The sequence below is a fragment of the Euprymna scolopes genome, chromosome 2 (genome assembly GCF_053919585.1).
Source record: "Euprymna scolopes isolate OS-2025 chromosome 2, ASM5391958v1, whole genome shotgun sequence".
Taxonomy (NCBI): domain Eukaryota; kingdom Metazoa; phylum Mollusca; class Cephalopoda; order Sepiida; family Sepiolidae; genus Euprymna; species Euprymna scolopes.
The window spans coordinates 17,873,063-17,894,803 of record NC_136483.1 but is presented as its reverse complement, the minus strand read 5'-3'; the positions used below and the strand labels follow the sequence as shown (position 1 = coordinate 17,894,803).

At 29.9% G+C, this 21,741-nt stretch overlaps 1 protein-coding gene across 19 annotated transcripts in view; it reads right to left on the bottom strand.

Moving 5' to 3' along the window:
- Positions 1-21,741, bottom strand: part of LOC145289209 (talin-1-like) — a 617,531-nt gene that overhangs the window by 147,673 nt on the left and 448,117 nt on the right. For all 19 annotated transcript variants that reach the window (XM_080136391.1, XM_080136396.1, XM_080136401.1 and 16 more), the window contains 7 exons: positions 18,193-18,256; positions 4,228-4,332; positions 3,536-3,625; positions 3,307-3,372; positions 1,953-2,054; positions 1,472-1,548; positions 1,033-1,213 (listed from right to left, as the gene is read on the bottom strand). In XM_080136391.1, the coding sequence (XP_079992517.1) occupies positions 1,033-1,213; positions 1,472-1,548; positions 1,953-2,054; positions 3,307-3,372; positions 3,536-3,625; positions 4,228-4,332; positions 18,193-18,256 (685 nt within the window). The remainder of the gene's footprint in view (positions 1-1,032; positions 1,214-1,471; positions 1,549-1,952; positions 2,055-3,306; positions 3,373-3,535; positions 3,626-4,227; positions 4,333-18,192; positions 18,257-21,741) is intronic.

Here is a 21,741-nt window from a genome sequence, read left to right as displayed (position 1 = left end):
CCAATTTATTTTAATTTTTCTCATTCAACAAAACACATTTGTAAAAGCAGATAATTATTACTCTTAATGAAGTTTAAGAAAGAAACAAGCCTTCATTTTTTTCAGCCACTGAATCAAATCCACTTATCTCATTTAAAGAATGTGACATTATCCAATGTTGTGTTACCCATGTGGCTGAAGCCTGTGGAACGCCCCAAAAATGAACTCATTTTTCTGATTTTAATGTTCACACTAACAATACTATATGTGTCACTGATTTTTTAAAAAATCATTTTAGCATTTTGTTCCTGCTGGCAATGGAGCATCCTACCCGATGCGACGCATTCACCAGCTATCTCATATATTCCAACTGAGAGATTATTTTAAGATTCTAATCATCCCTTAAAGTGCAGTTGTTTGAATCTCTCTCACACTTAGTTCACCGGGTATATTTGTCACGTTATAGAAATCCACTTTAATAGATGTTAAGTGTGTGTTAAATATCATTGTAATAAATTGTGTTAAAAATAAAATATGAATTCATCCTGGTAAAGAGGATGGAGAGGGCATGTTGTATGATGTTGAGAGGCCCACAGAAGCTAAGCCAAGGAGTTAACATAGCACTGCATTTGTGAAGAATAAAAAAATACTAGTTTTTATTCTCAAAAAAGGACAGAAGTGCCAAACTGATATCCAAGGCAATCCTAATTGCAATTGCCATATTCGAACAACTGGTGAACTAACTCAAAAGCAGATTTTTACAAAGATTATGGGAAATTAAACCAAATGTCAGATCTCAACTTCATGAGAACATAAAAATAACACAAGTTTTATATTATTTTATAATATAAAAAGAAATCCATTATAATTCATGCTATACTTAAACAATGGGTTAGAAAGTACAATTATCTACAATTTCATCTTACAAAACAAAGAATTTAGAAGTTCTGTAAGAGCTGAAAATATTTACTTAAACTTCTTTATTTTCTTTTTTTGTTATTATAAAATCAGTCATGACAAAAAAGATTTGAAAATACATCTGATGTGACTTACTTGCAATGGTGCGTGCCCTGGATACGTGTGGTTTGAAGTTTCTTCAAATGAGGCTTTCTGCAGTGAGCCGATAGTAATGTGATCCCCCACAACTTTCGGATCACGGATTACGGCAGGAATAGCAACATTTGACATATTAATCTGATCCATCTTGGGATCTAAATGTTTAATGATTACTGCTCTGAAAGTAAAACACATTCCAAATTTTAAAATTAATAGAAACTATTTTTTTTTAATTTATAAAATAAGGATATTGAAAATCTATTCGATGATTATATGTAATGGCATATCTTAATCCAACAATAGAAGATACAAAGATTTTGGAGAGAGAAAAAAAAATACATGTATCAAGTTTTTCCAGAAGAAATTTCTAGTTGTTAATACAAGTTAAAATTAAAAAAATAGAAAAAAAAAAACCCACAAAGAAAGTATGACTTACTGTGCTGGTGATACTCTGTCTTCATACATGGATGATTCTTCATCCCCTTCAATTCCTAAATGATCCTTTGCCTTTTTCTGAAAGTAAATGTTACAATTATAATACATGCAGACATATTTTATAATTTTTATAATACATGCAGACATATCTTGTTTGGATAAAAACACATGGTATTCTTGTATGCAACTCTGCAAACATCTATATTGTCAAATGTAATATTGAAATTACTGAATTGAAATTAAAATAAAGATTTGCGTTTTATTAATTTGATTTTCACAAGAGATAAAGTAATAGGTAGAATTTGTTTACTATGTTCAAACACTGACAATGTTATTTTACTATGTCTTCTTTTCTATGCAATAAGTATATTTTATTCAAGAAAAAAAAAAATTAAGTCAAAATAGAAATATATGATCAAAATAGATCTGGTTCATAGAAAATTTAAATGGATGATATTAAAAAAAATAAATTTAAAACTCACCTTTCTCATAATAATATCAATATATCCAGAGATGAGCTGTGAAATTTGTTCGCCTTCAGTCGTTTGTACAGAGTAGTATTCATTGGAATAATCACCAAGATCCTGAATGAAAAATTAAAGTTAAAACTAAGAATACAATATCAAACATAAGTATTCAATTACATTATTAATTTTTTGGTAAAAACTGGATATTTCAGTATAAACATTTCTATAAGAAAAGATACCCCCAGATTCACCTGCCAATAAAAATTAGTTTCCAGTCAATTGGATTTTCCAGAGTTAATTTGTAAATAATTTTTAGGGTCTAATAAATTAGTGATTGTGTAAATTCATAAAGTTTTCTCTTTTAGTGAAAAGTGTCAAGCCATGTGGAATGTTGTTGGATTGTAAGGCAGTATTTGATCAACTTCTGCTGGGTTATCTTAGTGAGGAAGTATGATGTTGAGAACAGAAATTCATAATTAAAACTTGAGCAATCACCAATGATGCAATGATTAAATGACAGTGATTCATATACAAATATGAATCAATATGATATCAAATGTTCATATGAATTGGTAAGCATTTCTAAAATAAACAAATTAAGATATACTTATTAACACATTTATGGTATTGTTTTCATCAGAGTAATAAAGGGTAGAATGCATAAGGAATGCTTTAAGTCTGTACGAGATGTCTGTGTAGAGAAAGTGACTCGCACTGAAAATGTATTTACGGTAGCGGCAGTGGACCAAGTTCATTGGAGCACATTCTGTTGAAGTACTTATTGAACAAGCACATGGATGCAACATTATGACAGGGAATTGAGTTTGGTAGACAATATGGTATCTGTTAGTTTAGAAACTCTTCTTTGGATTCTGTCCAAGAAGAAAAGACCAATGGTTCATACACCACATCAAATGCGGCAACAACACACCGTGCATGGGTGAATAGAGACTTTATAGAGATATAGAATATTGAAACATGTTCTAACCCACTTTCTTTGAAGCAGCTTTGGCAATATCCTTTATGTATTTATTTCAATTTACATTACCTGTTAATGTTAATGAGGAGTTTAAACATTTGACTCTCAAGAAAGGTGCTATCAGCCATGGCAATCAGTGGTTAGTAAGATTTCTTATAATTGTTAAGGGAAAAGAGCTTTAGCAAATGTATATATTTTTTATAAAAAAATTTTTTTTTCTAGTAATTTTTTATTTTTGCAGCTGTCAAATTCATTCTTTTTTTTCATAACTCATCTAATATATATAATTTGACAAATGACTGCTCAAACACAAACCAGACAACTTCCACATAAGCAGAGTAATGTACAAGTAAACTTTTACATTGAAAGAAGCACAAGTTGTATACTTACCAATGTAAAACTATTAGGGGAAGGAGCCCATCGTTTTAGTGCTGTCAGGGGCCAAGTCTTCAGAATCTAAAATGTGAATATAAAAAGATATTGAAAAGAATTGATTCAAAATTTTTTAAGAAAAAAGTTTTTAAGTATGGTAAAATTCAACCAGAAATGATAAATGCACAAGAAAAATCACAGAGTTGGAGAATTGATTCTGAAAGATTACAAAAGTTATTCTTTTTACCTCTTTTGTTTTTTCATCCATTCTCACAACGCTGTCTTTTGTAATTCCAAGTAATCGAGGAACAAGTTTGTTCTTTCCTTTCATTTTTTCCTGGGGAAAAAACAAAAACAAAACAATGATGAACATTTGAAGATTTTTTTTTGTATAAACAAATGATATATATAGATATATATGAAAATGAATGCAAAAAATTAAGAATTTAAAGACTTCACAAAAAGAACACCCTCTGCAAATATTTTCATTTGATTCAAATAATAAAGTGTGTACATATATATATATATATATATATGAAATAAAATGGAGGTGGAAGGACCTGGATACCCAACATTTCGCCCGATTTATGCGGGCTTCTTCAAGAGGGATGGTCAATGTCCATCCCTCTTGAAGAAGCCCGCATAAATCGGGCGAAACGTTGAGTATCCAGGTCTTTCCACCTCCATTTTATTTCATATCGTCGGATTTAATCCAGCTCAACAATCATATATATATATATATATATATATATATATATATATATATATATATATATATATATATATATAGCTTATCCAAACCGAGCCAAATCATATTTAAAAGATGCATGAAATATTTTCACATTTTTGATTTTGAAATGAAACAAAAATAATTTGTTTGGCTTTAAAAAATAAAAATAAAAATTTCAAATTACATAATAAAAAATAAATGTTGCTTACCTTAACTAAGAAAAAGGTGATCCCATACGTCTTGAGTGATCGGCAAAGTTGAGTGTACTTAACTTTGGCTTGGACATCAGACATATCTGCACAGGCTTTATGTTCCTGAAAATAAAATTTTATAATGCTCAGAAAATATATTGTTTAGAAATGTTATAATTTTAGCCCTAATTCAAAAATATAATAAAAATTAAAAACAGCAAATATTAGCAAATGTAATGACATAACATTTTAAATGTATTCAAAATACTACATACTTTTTACTGACAATTTTCAGTAAATTTCAGTTAAATGTATATGTACTAATGTTAAAACCTTACCAAATTTAAAAAGTGAAAGCAAGATGTAAATTTTTATATAATGTTTTATGCAGAATTTTTGAAATATTAGCTTCTATTTTTTTTTTTTTATTTGTTAGATATCTGAAGTCTAATATTTTTTTAGAAAAAAATAAAAATTAGTTTTGTCAAAAGTTTAGGAGAATAAAAAGTGGATCTTGGGTTTACTTCATTTAGCAACCTCCTAACTTTTGCTTCTCTAATTTTGTCCTCTAGTCCTCACATTTCAGGAGTGATGTTTCTGACAAAGAGGGAAGAATTGCTGTTTTCTGAGTTAGAATCTATCCATCTAACGCTTATTGTTGGCAAGTTTTTGATATTGAACTAATATTTTTTTTAGTAGCTTTGTGCTGAATGATTTTCATAAAAAAAAAAAATCCTTAAGTTTTATTTTATGGCATATAGTCTATAATCAAGTCTTCAATATCTTTAAATAATCATGATGTAAATGTGTGTGTATATATATATATATATATACACACACACACACACACACACCACAGGATAGAAAAGTCATACCCAAGTCAAACAGAACCCTGACAAATACTACAATTTAAGATCAGAGTGGACTTGGGAGCAAAAGCAATTAGGTGGGGATGGGGTGGGGTTGACTCCACATTCACATTACCATGAATGGAGGCTCCTGCCATATTGATAATATATTAAATCTTGATTAGAGATGGAAAAAAGAGATAAGCTTGAGGAAATAGCAAAAAGCTGTTAACATCTACGAATAATGAGAATAAAGAGTAATCAGAGATGGATTTAATCTGGCATCAACATTTATTTCCTAAGTAACAGCAATTTGTTTTAGTATACCACCTGAAGTTAACCTGAAAAATCTTTCTACGCAAAAACAAAGATTGCTTATTAGCTGTTCAATATTGCCCTACATATGCAAGCATAAAACTTAAAAACAAATAGCACATTGGCTCTTACATATTCTCTGCCATGCTATCGATAGATTTTTAATCTAAAACTGTTCACTGACTTTAGTAACAATAAAAACTAAGGGAGATAATTCTTATTTTAACTCAACAAATTAAAAGTAAAATTTCTTTTAGCAAATATTTGATTTTTCGGTACTTGTACAGCTTAAACAAGACATTAAAAAATGAAAATATCGAAAAAAAAAAAAAAAGTTTAAATTGTACGTATCTGTTATGGAATGAAGTTCTCTGAAAAAAAAATTTCACTTAATTTCATCAAGTAGTTTTTGTTTTACAACAAAAAAACAATTTGTTATGATATCGAGCAAAAGGTTTGATTTTTAGAAAGAAAAGCTAGTATTAAAGATGGAGTGTCAGCACTTTAAACTGAGTTATCTCCCCGTGGCGTTTCTAAAATCCAAACAAAATTTTTTTTTAAAAATCCAAGGTGTCTGCCTTTGCTGTCATAAAAACGTGTTTTTCAACTGTGAAAAAAAAACTACTCAATCAAATTAAGTGAAATTTTTGTTCGGAGATCTTCAGTTCAAAACGAATACGTACAATATAACCTTTTTTTCGATATTTTCATTTGTTAATGTCTTGATTAAACTGTACAAGTACCGATTTTTCATATTAAAATTTGTAAATTTAAGGATATGCACCCTGTCTTGCAAGTATTTGTTGTCTAAGTCGATTGTGTAAATAAAATTTTAAAAAATGTCAAGTTTTTATTTAACGCAAACTTTAATTGGTTATATAAGGGAAGGACATAACTTTGTGTACATGTGTGAGGCTAACGATGAGACACTACACTTATGAATCTCACTAAATTCAGCATAACCCTAACCGTGTTGTAGTCAAAAAGAATCCATTGCTTTAATGTAACCAGGGACCAAACTAGTATGTGAATGAGGGAGGAGGATTCATTTTTATTAATTTAAAAAAAAAAAAAAACTAAGAGAAATGGGAATCTAAGGAAGGATTGACACCTTATAAAACAGAACACTGGTGAAAACAACTGAAATATTTTTAAAAAGTCCTTCAATTTGGAAAGCAACGTATATAAACAGATAACACCAACCAATTAAAAATAGACTGAAATTGAACAATATTGAAAATACAACTTAAAATAGAGAAGGAACTTTGCACAAAACAAAACCAACTGAAAATACCAGAATTTGATTTGATACAACAACAAAAAAAAAAATTGTGACGAGTCCAGGAGGATGGAAAAGGAAAGGAGGGAGAGCACTATTACCCCCCTCCCCCAAAGTCTATTTAGAGAACTAGACCCCTGGAGAGTATTTTTTTAGTGAGAAACCAATGGTAAATGACTGTTGCGCGAATGCAAAATGATTTACAATGGATATTGAAAGAAGAGACTTGTTACTCTGGCTCCAGGGAAAACCACCTGTTGTCAGTGAGCGATTGCTGATAATAATTCATGTCAGAACATCCAGTAAGCAAATAATTGACATCCACTACAAACAATTTCTATGTTATATTTCTTCAGATGGACAAAATTTGAACGTTATCTTAAAAGGTATAAATTCTGAAATAACTGAAAATACCTTCAGCCATTTTGGTGAAAAATACTATATTATGACTGCTCAATTTTAACTATTTACCACTCGCTTTACAATCCAAAAGTGCTATCTCAACATTTCTTTATTCATTGAAAGTTGAAATGATATAATCAAACTAAGAAATGTTCAAGAGAACAAATATATAAATGCTATATGATATTGTCTGTATTACTAATTTTTGATAGAATGATCAACTTGAGCTCCAATCGCTACTTATGAGAATCAGCCATGAAAAGAAACAGAGTCAGTGAAACTTTAAAAAATATTTCCATTTGCTGATAATTGCCATTTTTTGATTTGAAATATCTTTGCATCAGCGAGTCCACAAAATCACCTGGAATTTAATAAAGTATTGAACATATTGTAGTTAAACCTGAAATTTAAAAAATAGTTCATCTTTTTTTCTCATTGTAATATTAAACTTTGAAGAAATGTTTTTGTATTAATACCATTACCAAATCCAAAAGCTAAGGGTTAACAATTCAGACGATTAGAAATGATGGGTGGGATAGGTAGAATGTTATTGTTACATAAAATATTTTGAATTTAGATTTTAATATTATTTAATAAGATTTACCATAATTCATTAAATATCAAGATTTTTTTATATGAATTTCTTAAAAGAAACATTTGGTTTGTCTGTTTAATGGCAAAACAATTCTAGTTTGTTTAATGTTTAAATAATTGTAGTGGTTTTATTGAACACAAGTTGCTATTTTACATTTAATAAGGAGAACATTTCAGGTTTCTTTTTTCTCAAGCAGTATTACTAAATGGTATTGTCAGGTTAAATTTCAAAATTAATTTATTTTTAGTAATAAAGAAATATATTTATGTAATAAGTTTACACATTAAGAACAAAAATAGCACAAAATATTTTAATATCGAATTAGATGAATTCAGAAATGAAGGGGGATTATTTAATAAAATACTAAACAAAATTTGATCCATAGAAATTGGCGTTATATTCATAGTTTAAATATCTGTTGCAATGTTTTTGCTTTTTTTTTTTTTTTTTAGGTTGAATAGAGAAGATGTTTAAAAAGGGAAATGATCCCCAATGAGGCATAATAAACACAATCGATCAGATAGGATTCAAATTCGATTAGACCAATCTATTTTTAAAGCTGCAGAAATTGGCAAAGAAAAAGGTGAAACAATTTTTTTCGCCTCTTCTGCAAAAGACAAAAAAAAAAAAAAAAAAAAACTGTTTGAAGGGGGAGATAAAGAATGGCTTCTAATTAATCTGTTATAAACAATTGGAAAAGTGATCACATCAAACCATGAAATGAAGCATTCCAAAATAATTTAGATATTTGAACTTTTTGCAAAAGATTCAAGAGACAAAACATACCCAAAAGATTTAATACAAATGAATAATTTGGGCCCTAAGAAATAAAAATAAAAATATGCTAATAAAGATAAAATTCAGAGAAAATGAAAAAAGAATATTTACCTATGGCATAGGAGAACCATAATTCAAAAAGGTGACATGATTCCTCTTGCAAACTCAGAGGAACTCTTGTATTATTTAATACAAAAATAGGTTCGGTTTTGGTGATCCCCTTGTATAAGTCTTATACATTCTGTGTCCAGCATGATTAACCTGTTGATATACTCATAAATTCCACGGAAATCAGGTAACAAACTATCAAAGAACGACACCATTCTAGTCATTCAAAATCTATGCTTCACTCTGAGAATATCCTTATGATTTAACTATCACCTCACAGGATGGGAGTAGCCGTAGCTGGTCACGAGCCTCTGGGTGGGGTCAGTGCAGTAAGCAGCAAAAGCTACAAATGGCAGAAGCATTTTCATTAAAAGAGAAAGAGGAAAGACGAACAAGAGAGAATTGTAAATGTTGGTGTGGATAACTTCCAGGGGTGGGGGAACAGTTTTAGAGGAAGTAGAAACAGATTTTTGGCCAGGAGAATAAAAGAGAAAAACTCTAAGATATGATGAACTGCTAAGTAGAAAATTGGGTTGAAGAGTTACAAGGTGGAAAAAGAAACCTTAATACCTTCTCCCCCTTTCCACCTCACCCGATATTGATTAGTTAAACCCCTTTTATTTGGCACACACAGAAGTCACAAGGAAAATGCAAGAGGGTGGGGAAGAGCTTACAACAGTTACCTCCCCTTTTACAAGGAATGTACACACACACACACACACATATATATATATATATATATATATACACACACACACACACACACACACTACTACTACACATTTTCTGACAGGTTTCAATTCTAGTAGTGAATTAACTGAACTTTGTCAGGACAAGTTCATATACACACATGATATAAGAAGTGGAAAATCTTTATATGCAGAACAGACTTTATTTAATTCATAAAAAAAGTATCAGCATAATTATACCTTTGGAAATGCAAAAGTCAGGAAGAGAAAAAAGAGATGTTTTTACACTGAAGATAGTATTACTTTTTTTTTTCTTTCTTTTTTAATGTAATTTCTGGTGTAAAAACGTTTTTTTCTTTCTTTCAAAAGAATGTAGAAGAAGGTATAAATTATGTAAAAAAAAAAAAAAAAAAAAAAAAAATCAACTAAGTTAAATAACACCATTTTCATACAAGATTTTCCAATCATTTAGATCCTACTGTTAGATATTTTCAAAGATTTGCTACATAAATTTCAACATCATGATACAAAAAAATAGCAGTCACTGCAGATGTTATATCAGTGTTTTCCTTTTAGATACCAGTCTTTAATGATAGTTTTAAGGGATATCTCTACTCATGATTTTTCGACATTCTTAAACACCAATCTTAACATTTTTGTTGTTCAAGTTTTAAATCTCACTACATCTAGCCACACTGTAAATAAACGACTAGTTTCATTTAAATACTATATGATTCCTTTGACTTCTAATAGTAGGTGATAGAGCATCACATATCAACCACTTGGGGTGAAATTAAGCCATGTTTAACCACACTAATGAGCCATAAAAATGACAAAGCATATCTGTAACCCAGCTTTTTATATCACTACACTCATGACAGTTTCAATAGTTCCAAATAATAATAATAATAATAATAATAAGTGTTTCCTTTGAAAAGTTTTATATGCGCTCTCCTATGGGTAGAGCATATTTTTGGAGGAAATAATGGTTTCCATTTCGACTTAGCTTTAAAGTAATAATCTTTCATAAAAAAGAGTTCTTTTGGTTATAAGCAATATAAAAAATGTAAATAGTTTCATTCAAATAAGATACAATCTCTTTTATTTCCAGTAAGTTTCCATAAAGCACATGATGGCAACTATATAGGTTTTAAATCTTGCTATGTCTAGCCATATCAAGCCACAAATGACAAAGATTTTGTTTGTAGATAACCAAAAGATGTTCAAGATGCACCTTAGCGCTCTTTAGTCAGGAGACACAATGCTAAAAATAACACCAAAAAATGTGGAAGCCGTAACTAGCAGAAAAGATCACAGCAGGCATTTTGACTATTTTCACACAAAACAATCAAAAAGCTGAAAAAAAGGTGCTGCAATATCCAGACAAAACAATGCAGATCTTAGTGTCATATAGATAGCTCAGGATAACTTCTTCAAGAAAGATGTATTCAGTAACAGACGATTTAAGGATATACACTTTGAATCTGTACAAATCTAATTGAAGCATATAAATAATGAAAACAAATGTTCCTTGCAATTTGACAGTTTTGGATCCATTATTTACATGCTTAAAGTAGACTTGTACAGATTCAATCATTTACATATTAGCATGTGCATAAAATAGGTTTTCTTAAATCTCAGGAAAAAATACTACAAAAAATGTAAAGAAAAACTAAACATATACATAGATGTGTATGTATATGTATACACACACACACACACACACACACACACACACACACACACACACACACACACACACACACACACACAAAGGTAAGCAGCGTGTAATTTTTATAAACTTGTTATAATACAATATTCAGATAGTTAATTACAATTAATGCAAAGTGTAAACAAAATAAGAGAAACTGTTTTTGATTTGGTTGCTTTTTATTTTAAAAAAAGTTTGTTTTTTTACAGAAATTGGGATCATTTTAATAGCAAAGCTCAACAACTATTGTCAATAATTAATTGTATGAACCTAAGTCACAATTTTTACTCATAGCTGGGTGAAGGAGAAGTTAAATCTTTCCCCAACAGTATTAATGTGTAACTGAACAAAATGCATTCAACAGGATTCAAATGTGGCTGATTCTATCATATGTGACAGTATCACTTAAGCAGAACCGAAAATCTTTGTCAGTAGTAGTAGTAGTAGTAGTAGTAGTAGTAATGCACCATCAAGAAAGATGCAATCGGTCAAGGTCTTTTTTAACATGAACAGATTACAGTGTAATTTTTGACACCTACCTTTTTTTTTTAAGGAATTTTAATAAAGCATAAATTAATCTAAATTGTCATTCTTTCTAAGAGAATTATTTTAAAATTGCATATTTGCTTTATTTAGTTTTTTTTTTCAATCAATTATTCATTTTTAAGCTTATTATTAACAAAAAGATTTTAATTTTTCTCTTGGCAGTTGGGCTTGAATAGGTTTATAATTACCAAAAAGTGAAACTACTGCCATTTTTTTATGACACATGTACACTAGCAGTGTCAGAAATTTCGTGAAAATAGTGAATAATTCCACCCCATCTTTCCAAGCTTATAACTCCTCGAAAAATGTAATTCAAGCCCTAATTTTTTTTTTCAATTAAAGGAGTAAGGACCAAGGTTTTATTTAAAAAAAAAACAAAACAAAACAATGTGTTTTTTTTTTTTTAAAAAGGTTTTAAACTTCGGACTTTACAGGTAAATTTCTAAAAAACTGATTTTTTTTTTTTGTTTTAAATTTGAATATATTATTTATTGACCTTTTCTCTTCAATTTGTGATATATAAACCTATTAAACATAAATTAATTATTTACTTTTTAATAGACATTTCAAAATGAGAGGCGTAAATTATTCGACCCCCTATCTTTCTAAGCTTATAACTCCTCGAAAAATGTAATTCAAGCCCTAATTTTTTTTTCAATTAAAGGAGCAAGGACCAAGGTTTCATTAAAAAAAAAAAAAAAAGACAAAAAGAAAAAATGTGTTCTTATAAAATAAGGTTTTAAACTTCGGACTTTACAGGTAAATTTCTAAAAAACTGATTTTTTTTTTTTGTTTTAAATTTGAATATATTATTTATTGACCTTTTCTCTTCAATTTGTGATATATAAACCTATTAAACATAAATTAATTATTTACTTTTTAATAGACATTTCAAAATGGGGGGGGGGCGTGAAAATGGGGGGGCGTGAAAATGGGGGGGCGTGAATTTAAAAAAAACGTTTGTCTAAAATATTATATTCGGTTTATTGGAAAGAACATAAAATTTCACATTGACCCTGAAAATATCGTAAAAATAGAATCAATAGAAAAATTTTGATAGATTTTTAAAATTTAAAAATTGAAAAATATTGAGTTTAAAAATTGAAAAATATTGAGTTCGGAAAATTCATTACTGTTTTAAAAAAAAAAAAAAATATTTTTATTACTTTTAAAACAACTGTAATAGTTTATTTTGGAAGTATAATCCATAAAGAAAATAAATAACCCACTTTTAACAGAGAAATTACGAGATTTTTATATTGTATTCGCAGTTTCGTGTTAGGGGTGTCAAAAATTCCTACAAAAATTCTGATACTGCTACATGTACACTAGTATATATATATATATATATATATATATATATATATATATATATATATATATATATATATGTGTGTGTGTGTGTGTGTGTGTGTGTGTGTGCACACAAAGTACGTTTTTATCGTATTTTAAAGCCTATATCTTTTCAAATAAAAGTAAAGAAACGGATCTTTAATAAGGCAAGCGTTATCTTCACTCATCTCACACCAAAGTTTATATAAACAGGCCGAGACATAGAGGAAGAAGGAAAAGAAAAAAAAAAGGTACAGATGCACGTTTCATTCTCAACAAAAGTTACTTGTATGTAGAGACTGAGGGAGAAGCAGTAAGAAGGCGTTGCTTAATACAGTGAGTCTTTTTATCTATTTTCAATATACAAGACTCTGGGAAGAGGGAGGGGTCAGAACAGTAGGTCAAGAAAAAGCAAGTTTTCTTTTTTCGGTGGAGGGGTGATGTTTATCTTCATCTATGGTATCCTCATCAACATTGCCTGCTTATCACACGACCAGAGGAAAGAGAAACTTTTGATGAGGGAATGGCAAACAGAAACTCATGAAGAGAAATAAAATAAAAAGGATTGAAAAAAAGCAAGATTCAAAATCAAAGACGTTTTTATATATTTAAAATATTTTTTCAAGTATAAAAAAGGTGACCTGATGAGAAAAATAAAAACAAACTTAGCACACACGCTTGTAAAAAAGTAAAATATGTGGAAAAGGAAAGAAAACCGAAATACTTTAGGCTAGTATAGAAGGAGATTTTGACTAAGTCTTTTGTTAACTTCTATTTGCCATTAAATGATACCAGTTAAATGCATCTATTTCTGTCCAAAGCACCAACACTTATCTGTGTTTAATAAGCAGACTACAGAAGATTCACTTATCAAAAGAACCTCAGTGCCAAAAGGTACATTTACTGGAGTTTTTGAGAAATAAAAAAGTGTACATGAAAATATCTATATATGAAGAAAAAAAAAAAGTTTAATTTTTAATTTTTGAATAAACGATAGAAGAATATAAATATCTATTAGTGATGAGACAATTCCAATATTTTTTTGATTCTGATACAATTACCGATTTCTTACTAAATTCCAGATTCCGATTCTTTATAGAACTCCTAATATTTAACTACAGAGTTTTTTCCTCCAATTATCATAAAAACACATGTTAAATGTGCAAATATTTTCTCAAATGTAAAAAATACTCCTGGGAGTATCGATTTTACTAGTAGTTAAAAAATCAATACATATTTAGTTTATTATTACTAGCAGTGGAAGACAAAAGAATCGTTTTTGGCATTGGAAAATAGACACAAATTTTTCTGATTGCATAAAATAATTTCCAATTTTTTAGATTCAGATTAACTGTCCCAACATTAATATCTATACGAGTGTGAATATTTTCAAAAACCATAAAAGATTACTTACAAATCAATAAAATGAATCAAAATGAAGTTAACTAATTTGAAATAATCATTTTTCTTTTTTCTTCTTTAAAATACAGGTTTAACCAACAAAATCTATAATCAATCAATGACAATAGGTGGATACAAGAGCTGAATAGAGATTTATGATAGAATATGAACCAATACAAAACACTACCTATCTATATATACTATTAAAACTGTGGCTTCGTCTTGCTTACTGGACAACGACATCCATTAAAATAGGGAGGAGAGTGAGAGGAAAGAAAGAAGACAGGAGGTTTGGTGAGAATAAGAAAGGAGGAAAGAAATGAGAGAGAGGGGGAAAGAAAGGAAAGGGAAAGAAAGGAGAGAGGGAGGGCGAAAGAAAGGAGAGAGGGAGGGCGAAAGAAAGGAGAGAGGGAGGGCGAACGAAAGGAGAGAGGGAGGGCGAACGAAAGGAGAGAGGGAGGGCGAACGAAAGGAGAGAGGGAGGGCGAACGAAAGGAGAGAGGGAGGGGGAAAGAAAGGAGAGAGGGAGGGGGAAAGAAAGGAGAGAGGGAGGGGGAAAAAAAGGAGAGGGAGGGGGAAAGAAAGGAGAGGGAAAGAGGAGGAGGAAAGAAAGGAGGCAGAGAGGGGAAAGAAAGGAGAGAGAGAGAGAGAAGATATTTTAAAGTTATTCTTGCCAAATTTTCTTTGTTAAAATAAACAGGAGTTATTTTGTAGAAAGCACTTATATTTACATATAATGAATTTATTCAGTGGGAGAAATTTAAATCTTAAATTAATTTTGAAGCAAGAAGAAAATCAAACATTCTCCTCTCCAAGAGAGGGTCCGATGTATTTACATATTTAAAATATTTTCTTCCTTTCTCTTGTATTCAATTACAATTCAGTTGGCACTTCTGTCCAAATCAAATATCAAAGCTTCAAATACCTGATTGGCTGATGGTTAACAGAACATTAAGTTGCAAGATAAATCTGTTTCTTTCAACTCACTAATAAAGGCATACATCATTATTACAATTTTATAATTTTCTTTTTTTTTTACCGATTGTCCCCAAATATATTCAGTTTGATCTGTTGGCAAAATTTCATTCTAACTTGTCAAATGTAATAAAAACTCCTGGAAATGATGGCCAAAATGTCCAAAGAAACTTAGTAAGGAATAAAAGCCAATGAACAATGGTTAAAGAGCTTAGTATTTCAAAAAGTGGTACTTTCAGAAATCATCTGGAAGTACCAAGGTATGGAAAATATGTTTTGCACTGACCTAAATGTGATTGCCGTTAAACATGTTTAAGACATGATTGGATGATGGAAAATGATCAGGATAGAAATGATTAGATGAAAATTATTGCAAGGTATTGATAAATCCGAATTTCAGGGTAGGTTCATATTTGGAAATTTTATACAAATATTTTTTTTAGTACATGGCCTATACACATTTCTTTCAAGGCACATTGGAGTAATTCTCTAATTAAAAGAACCCATACAAGATATTAATATTGTGGAAGGACTTAAAATAATCATATCAGTTTCAAATATTGTACGTGATTTATGCAAGATGACTGAAAACTTTTGTAGGAGCATTTTGTGAAACTGAAAATGTGTCTATATTCTGCCCAAGACAATACTGAAACACAGTGTATCAGCTTTGTGGATGTGTTTTGTGTAGTTTTTTTACTTTTAAGTGTATACACATGCACCTATATACACATATAAAACACAGTCATTCACGGACGGTTACTTTTCAAGACTTGTTGGCTTGATGTACAAGTGTATCTACTCCAAGATTTAAAATCCAAACAGCTGGTCACATCCAAATATAATCAGCAGCCAAGTATTACATCCTCACCTTTACTAACCAACAAACAACTGGCACTAGAAGAAATTATAGTGCTAGATATTTACTTTTTTGTTTACATATATTTTTATCTATAACCTGAGAAACTATTCTTTACAGAAGATTTATTTACATTAACTGACAAAAAATTAAACCAAGATAGGGGATATACACGCACACACACTGAAAGTTTGTTATCTAGAGGCATTTGATAGTCTTAAAATGAGTAAACATTATTCAGGATTTTACAGTTAGAGGTAAGAAAGGTGTTAAGAATTTGTTATGTTTCCAATGAGGTTTGACAGGTATTTTGATGGGAAGATGCTTAACTTGAACAGGATGGTTGCAGCAACAATATGAAATTAAATTAATTATTTGTAATTTATTTCTTTAAATGCATATATATATGAAAGCCACACTATTGCCAAACACTCGTTGCTGAAGACTGCGACATTCATATGGAGTTTGGAGAGATGATGGTTTGGTTTAGAAATTGGTCCGATCTCTTAAAAAATATTCTCTGGAGTGAAACTGTACTCCAAATAGGTGGCTTTATAAACTGTCATAACTGCCACTACTGGGTGGGAGAGGATCCTTGTGTTACCAGTGAAAAAATGCAGAATCGACCAAAGATAATGGTATGATGTGATATCTATCTATATGTCATATATATATATATATATATATATATATATATATATATATATATATATCAAAGTTGTCTGTATGTGTGTTATGGCATCATAGTTAAGTCAAACAGCAGATTTCAAATCAGCACCTTTGACTGATGTCCTTAGTAACATTAAGTCTTTTAATCTTTTTGAAAACTAATTAAAAAAATTCAAAACATGTAAAAACTAACATTAAAACAAATATTTTTTATTTGTTGAGATTTTGTTGCATAATTTGTGTATTCATTCTTTTTTGCAAACTGTTATTCTCATCTTCATAGTTGTGTTGTTTCACCACGTTTCGACCACCTCATCCTCTGGCCTTCTTCAGGTGATTAACCGTAACAGGATAGGAATGCTGAGTCTTGTAACTGTATCCCTAGTAATTACTGCCTTCCATAGTTGTTGTCTTACCACGTTTTGGCCAACTAATCTTCTAGCCTACTTGGGTAGGATTGAAACTACCATAGCCAATAAGTTAGTTTGCAATGTACCTGCATCATTTTTTTTTGTATTTTTAAGTAGTTTTAAATGATTTTCATTCCATCTCAAATACTTACTCTTTTTATGGCTTAAATTTTCAACCAAGATGGATGTTGTCTTATCCATTTTTTTCTTTTTTTGCCCGCCGAGCCTAATTTTTAATTATCACAATTTTTGAAGGGTGAGGGTGGGGGGTTCATCACTGGAGAGTCTCGGCCACCCAAGGAAAGTATTTTTTTAGATAAGGGGAATAATTTTATTTATGGCGGCTGCCACTACTCCTCGCTTGTGCCCCCCCCCCCAAATAAATTATATATGTGAACAAAAAGAGACATTTGAATCTTTATTATGAAACTACCCAAGGTAGTTTTGTGATAAATTTATTTTTAATGCTTAAAAAATAATTTAATAGTATCTATTTTGATTTCATTTTTTAAAATTTCAACAAAAATTTTACTGGATATAAAGAATACAATTTTTAAGGGTTTTTTAAGAAATTTCCAAGACATTTTCCATATTTTCAAAGTAATAATAGAAATAAGGCCTTTTTAAGGCAAAAGTCAAAATTCATAAACTTTTTCAAGTCTGTACAAACCCTGCATTTGTTTTAATATTTCTATATAAAAATAGTTATTCCTTTGCTTATGACACGAAGGGTAGCAATTAAGTCTATGTGTCAACAATCAGTAGTATCAATCAGCAGCAGCTGATGAAAATATTAGTATTATTGTTTCTAAACAAGGCAACAACTGTTTTTCCAAATTATTTTAATTATAAAAATTGGGAAGCAATGAAAAAGTGCCATTGTTTTTGAAGGCAACAATAACCAGGATGAGAACAGCAGTAAATAACAATGCCAAACGCAGAAAGAGTAAAAAAATTTGGAATCATTAAAATAAAAATATTTTTTATCTTTAATTCTCAAGATATTTTTTTTATTACTTGAAGTAAGAATAACCAAGAGTCTTAAACATTTAATTCAAACAACTTACTTGAAATACTTTCTTCTCAATTCCTTTCACCTTGACGTATTCCTTGGGCAAAAATTCCTTCAACCTGATCAAAAGAAAAACATATACATTAAAACATTGCAATTAGATTCCTAAACGAATTTGAAAGTTTATAAGAATGCTGGAATGCAAATAGTAGACATATATTAATAGAAGCCCCTACCCCAAGAACAGTTCTCAGTTAAAATCAATAACAAGAGTATAATCTGAATTTTGATCACCACTTTGAGATTCATGCTAAAAATTAAGATTCTAATTTTATGTTATGCAGACTTGTTGAGTCAACAATTTAAGTTTTAGTGAAAACAAGTGTTTCTGTTTCACTTCTTACATTTCATATTTTCTAACTTTCCTTTATTTAATAATCACCAATTTAGGAAAGACAACTCTCGATACTAAATTTTTCCCTGATAAAGTGATTATATATCTATAAAAATGAAATTGTCCGTGTGTGTGTGTGTACATTTCCCTACTAAACAACTCTGTCAATTTTCAGTCTACACACTCGAGATTTGACATAAAGGGTATTGAGATTTGGGAAAATCCTTTTAATAGGTTTTCAGCCAGAAATTTGACTGTCAAGGGGTCAAAGTTTAACGATTTGACCTTTGAAAACTCTACTAAACTCCTCCGCCAATTTTGGGTCTAAACACTTAAAATTTTAGATGTAGGTTACTTGGACAAACTTTTTAATTTGATTTGAGCCCAAAACAAATGTTAAGGGGTCAAAGTTAAAAAAAATTTGACCTTTGCAGTCTAACAATTACTCAGCCAATTTTTGGTCTAAAAATTTGAAATTTTACATAAAGGGTATTCAGACATGCAGCAAGCCTTGTAATCAGTTTTGGGGTGAAAATTTGGCTGCCAAGCGGTCAAAGTTGACCTTTGCAGACCCTACCAAACTCCTCCGCCAATTTTGGGTCTAAACACTTGAAATTTTAGATGTAGATTACTTGGACATGAGTCAAACTTTTTAATATATATATATATATATATATATATATATATATATATATATATATGCACATAAAATTATGAACATTACATAGGGCCCGAGCAAAGCTGCGCTGAACTGCTAGTATATATACTCTCAATCAATGATGGACAATGTTTATGAATATTTTTTGCCAATAGACAAAGATGGCCCATCAACAACTATAAAGTTATTTCATTTTTATAATAAATAAAATCCCATGCTAACTTAAATAAAAAGCAGATAAGAATTATGTCCTGCTTTTCATATTTCTTTTTTACAAAAACAGTTATCTGTATTCATTTGTTTATCCTATTTCTTTTATTATTTGATATGAAGTGCCCACTCCATCAGTTGCAAATGGACAAATTGGCCAGTCAGTTGCTTCCCTCCATAAACAATGAACATTAATTTTTTGTAACAACTTTGCTTCTTAAAGATTTTTGTACAGAAATTGCTTTTTGGGTAATTTGATTTACTATAACTTTATAGATATTAGTGATAGGATAATTATAATATTTCCCAGATTGAGATACGATTACAGATTCTGATTCTCTTTAAATTTCTAAATATTTAGTTATAAAACTTTTTTTTTTTTTGAGGGGGGAGGGGATATTATTGTGAAAACCCATGTAATATGAATATGTATGTTTTCAAACGCAAAAATACACTTGTGATGGGGACATATAGATTTTAGTTTATCGGGCAATTTAATATCAATAAATATCTATCATTTTAACATTACTATCAGCAATGAAAAATTAAGTTTTAAACAAAAACAACTGAAAGAATCGTTTTTGGCATCAGAAAAAATGCAGCAATTTTCCTAATTCTAATTAATTGTCCCAACACCAATAGATTTTTTCTCTTTTTTATATAATTTTGTTTATAATTTTAGAGTACTTAATAGTTTTGTAACTATACTCATGTTCCAGCTAACATTTAAACTGTAAAACTAATAGAATTAATCTCCCTTGAGAATTATAAGTAGAATGAAAACAAACCATCTCTGACAAGTTGCTTGGTATTTTTCCACCATTCAACGAAACGTAAATATCATGAATGAAAAATAAATATATATTTGAATTTGGCATGTTCAATACCTATATCTCTACTATTATATAAAAAGAACTTTGTGTGTGTGTGTGTGAGTTCCCTAAGGACTTGAAAACAGCTGGGCTGATTTTTATGAAATTTCACACAAAGGTACTTTATGTGCCTGGCAGTGATCTCAGATAGGTTTTATATCAGAATGCCTTCGATAAATATCCATAATCCAAATAATCCGATGAAAGAAGGAACAGGCGATTTGACCAAAGTCAGCATCTTACACAACGCTTAACATCATAAGTGCATTTGAGAAGTTTTATTATCACACAAGCTGAAAAGCCCAATATATAAAATCAACATTAAGTTCTTTGATATGACAGGGACGTTTCTGTTTAAAGCACAATTGAAGCATAATATTTGACTTCTTTATTTTAAACTTAAATTCAAACCATTGCCACCACACAAAAAGGCCAGGCATATAAAATCAATAGTAGATTCTTTGATATGACAGAGACGTGTTCGAAATGAATGTTTCTGTTTAGAGCACAATTGAAGCATGATACTTGACTTTTGCATTTTAAACTTTAATGCAACCAATTATATATAAAAAATAATTTTTTAAAATGAACCATATGTTCTCTACAGTGCAATGTAGATTACAGTGTATTGTGGATTAAGTTACTGTGAGAGGCATGTAAAGCTTTCTCCTGGTGCACTGTGATGGGCCCTCAACTCGAGCAGGGAACCAATCAATTTGATTGAAAAAATGAGCAATTTCACCAATTTCGATGACAATAGAAATATGGAATCCTGGGTAAAGTCAGATCTCCATGCTAGTATATATATATATATATATATATATATATATATATATATATATATATATATACACACACTTTCCAACATGTGTATAATAATACTTTTTAGTTACATAAATAAAACTAATAAAATAGTGACTTATTTCATGGAAACATTCAGAAAGAAAAATGAGACCCATAAACAATTTGAATGTGTGCCTTTAAACAACTCTACCAATGAAATAATACAGTGCAAAGATCAAATTATCCATACAAATTCAATCGTCACTCCACATGGGCTTGTGATTTTTACATAAACATTTGGGGGATATCTTTCCGTCTTAATTTCAATAGTGCTCAATATACAGTAGAGCTTACAATAATACAAAAGTAATAGATAAATACAATTGTGTTTCAATCACAGATTTACTTAATACATTTGAAGACTTAGTTAATAACTGTATACTCTTAAGGCACACATTTTCTCCAACTTTTTCAATATAGATAATTTGTCCTGCATAAGAAAAGGAGACCTCCCCCAAAAAATGTTACTACTTTGATTCCTAATTAAATCTGATAAAATATCAAATATAATTTGCATTTTGATCAACAAGTTAACATTAACAAGAAGTTTTCAACTCTAACGATCCGAGTCATTTGAGATGTCTATTTCTGGTTTGTAAATAACACTGAAAATACCTGAAAATAGTG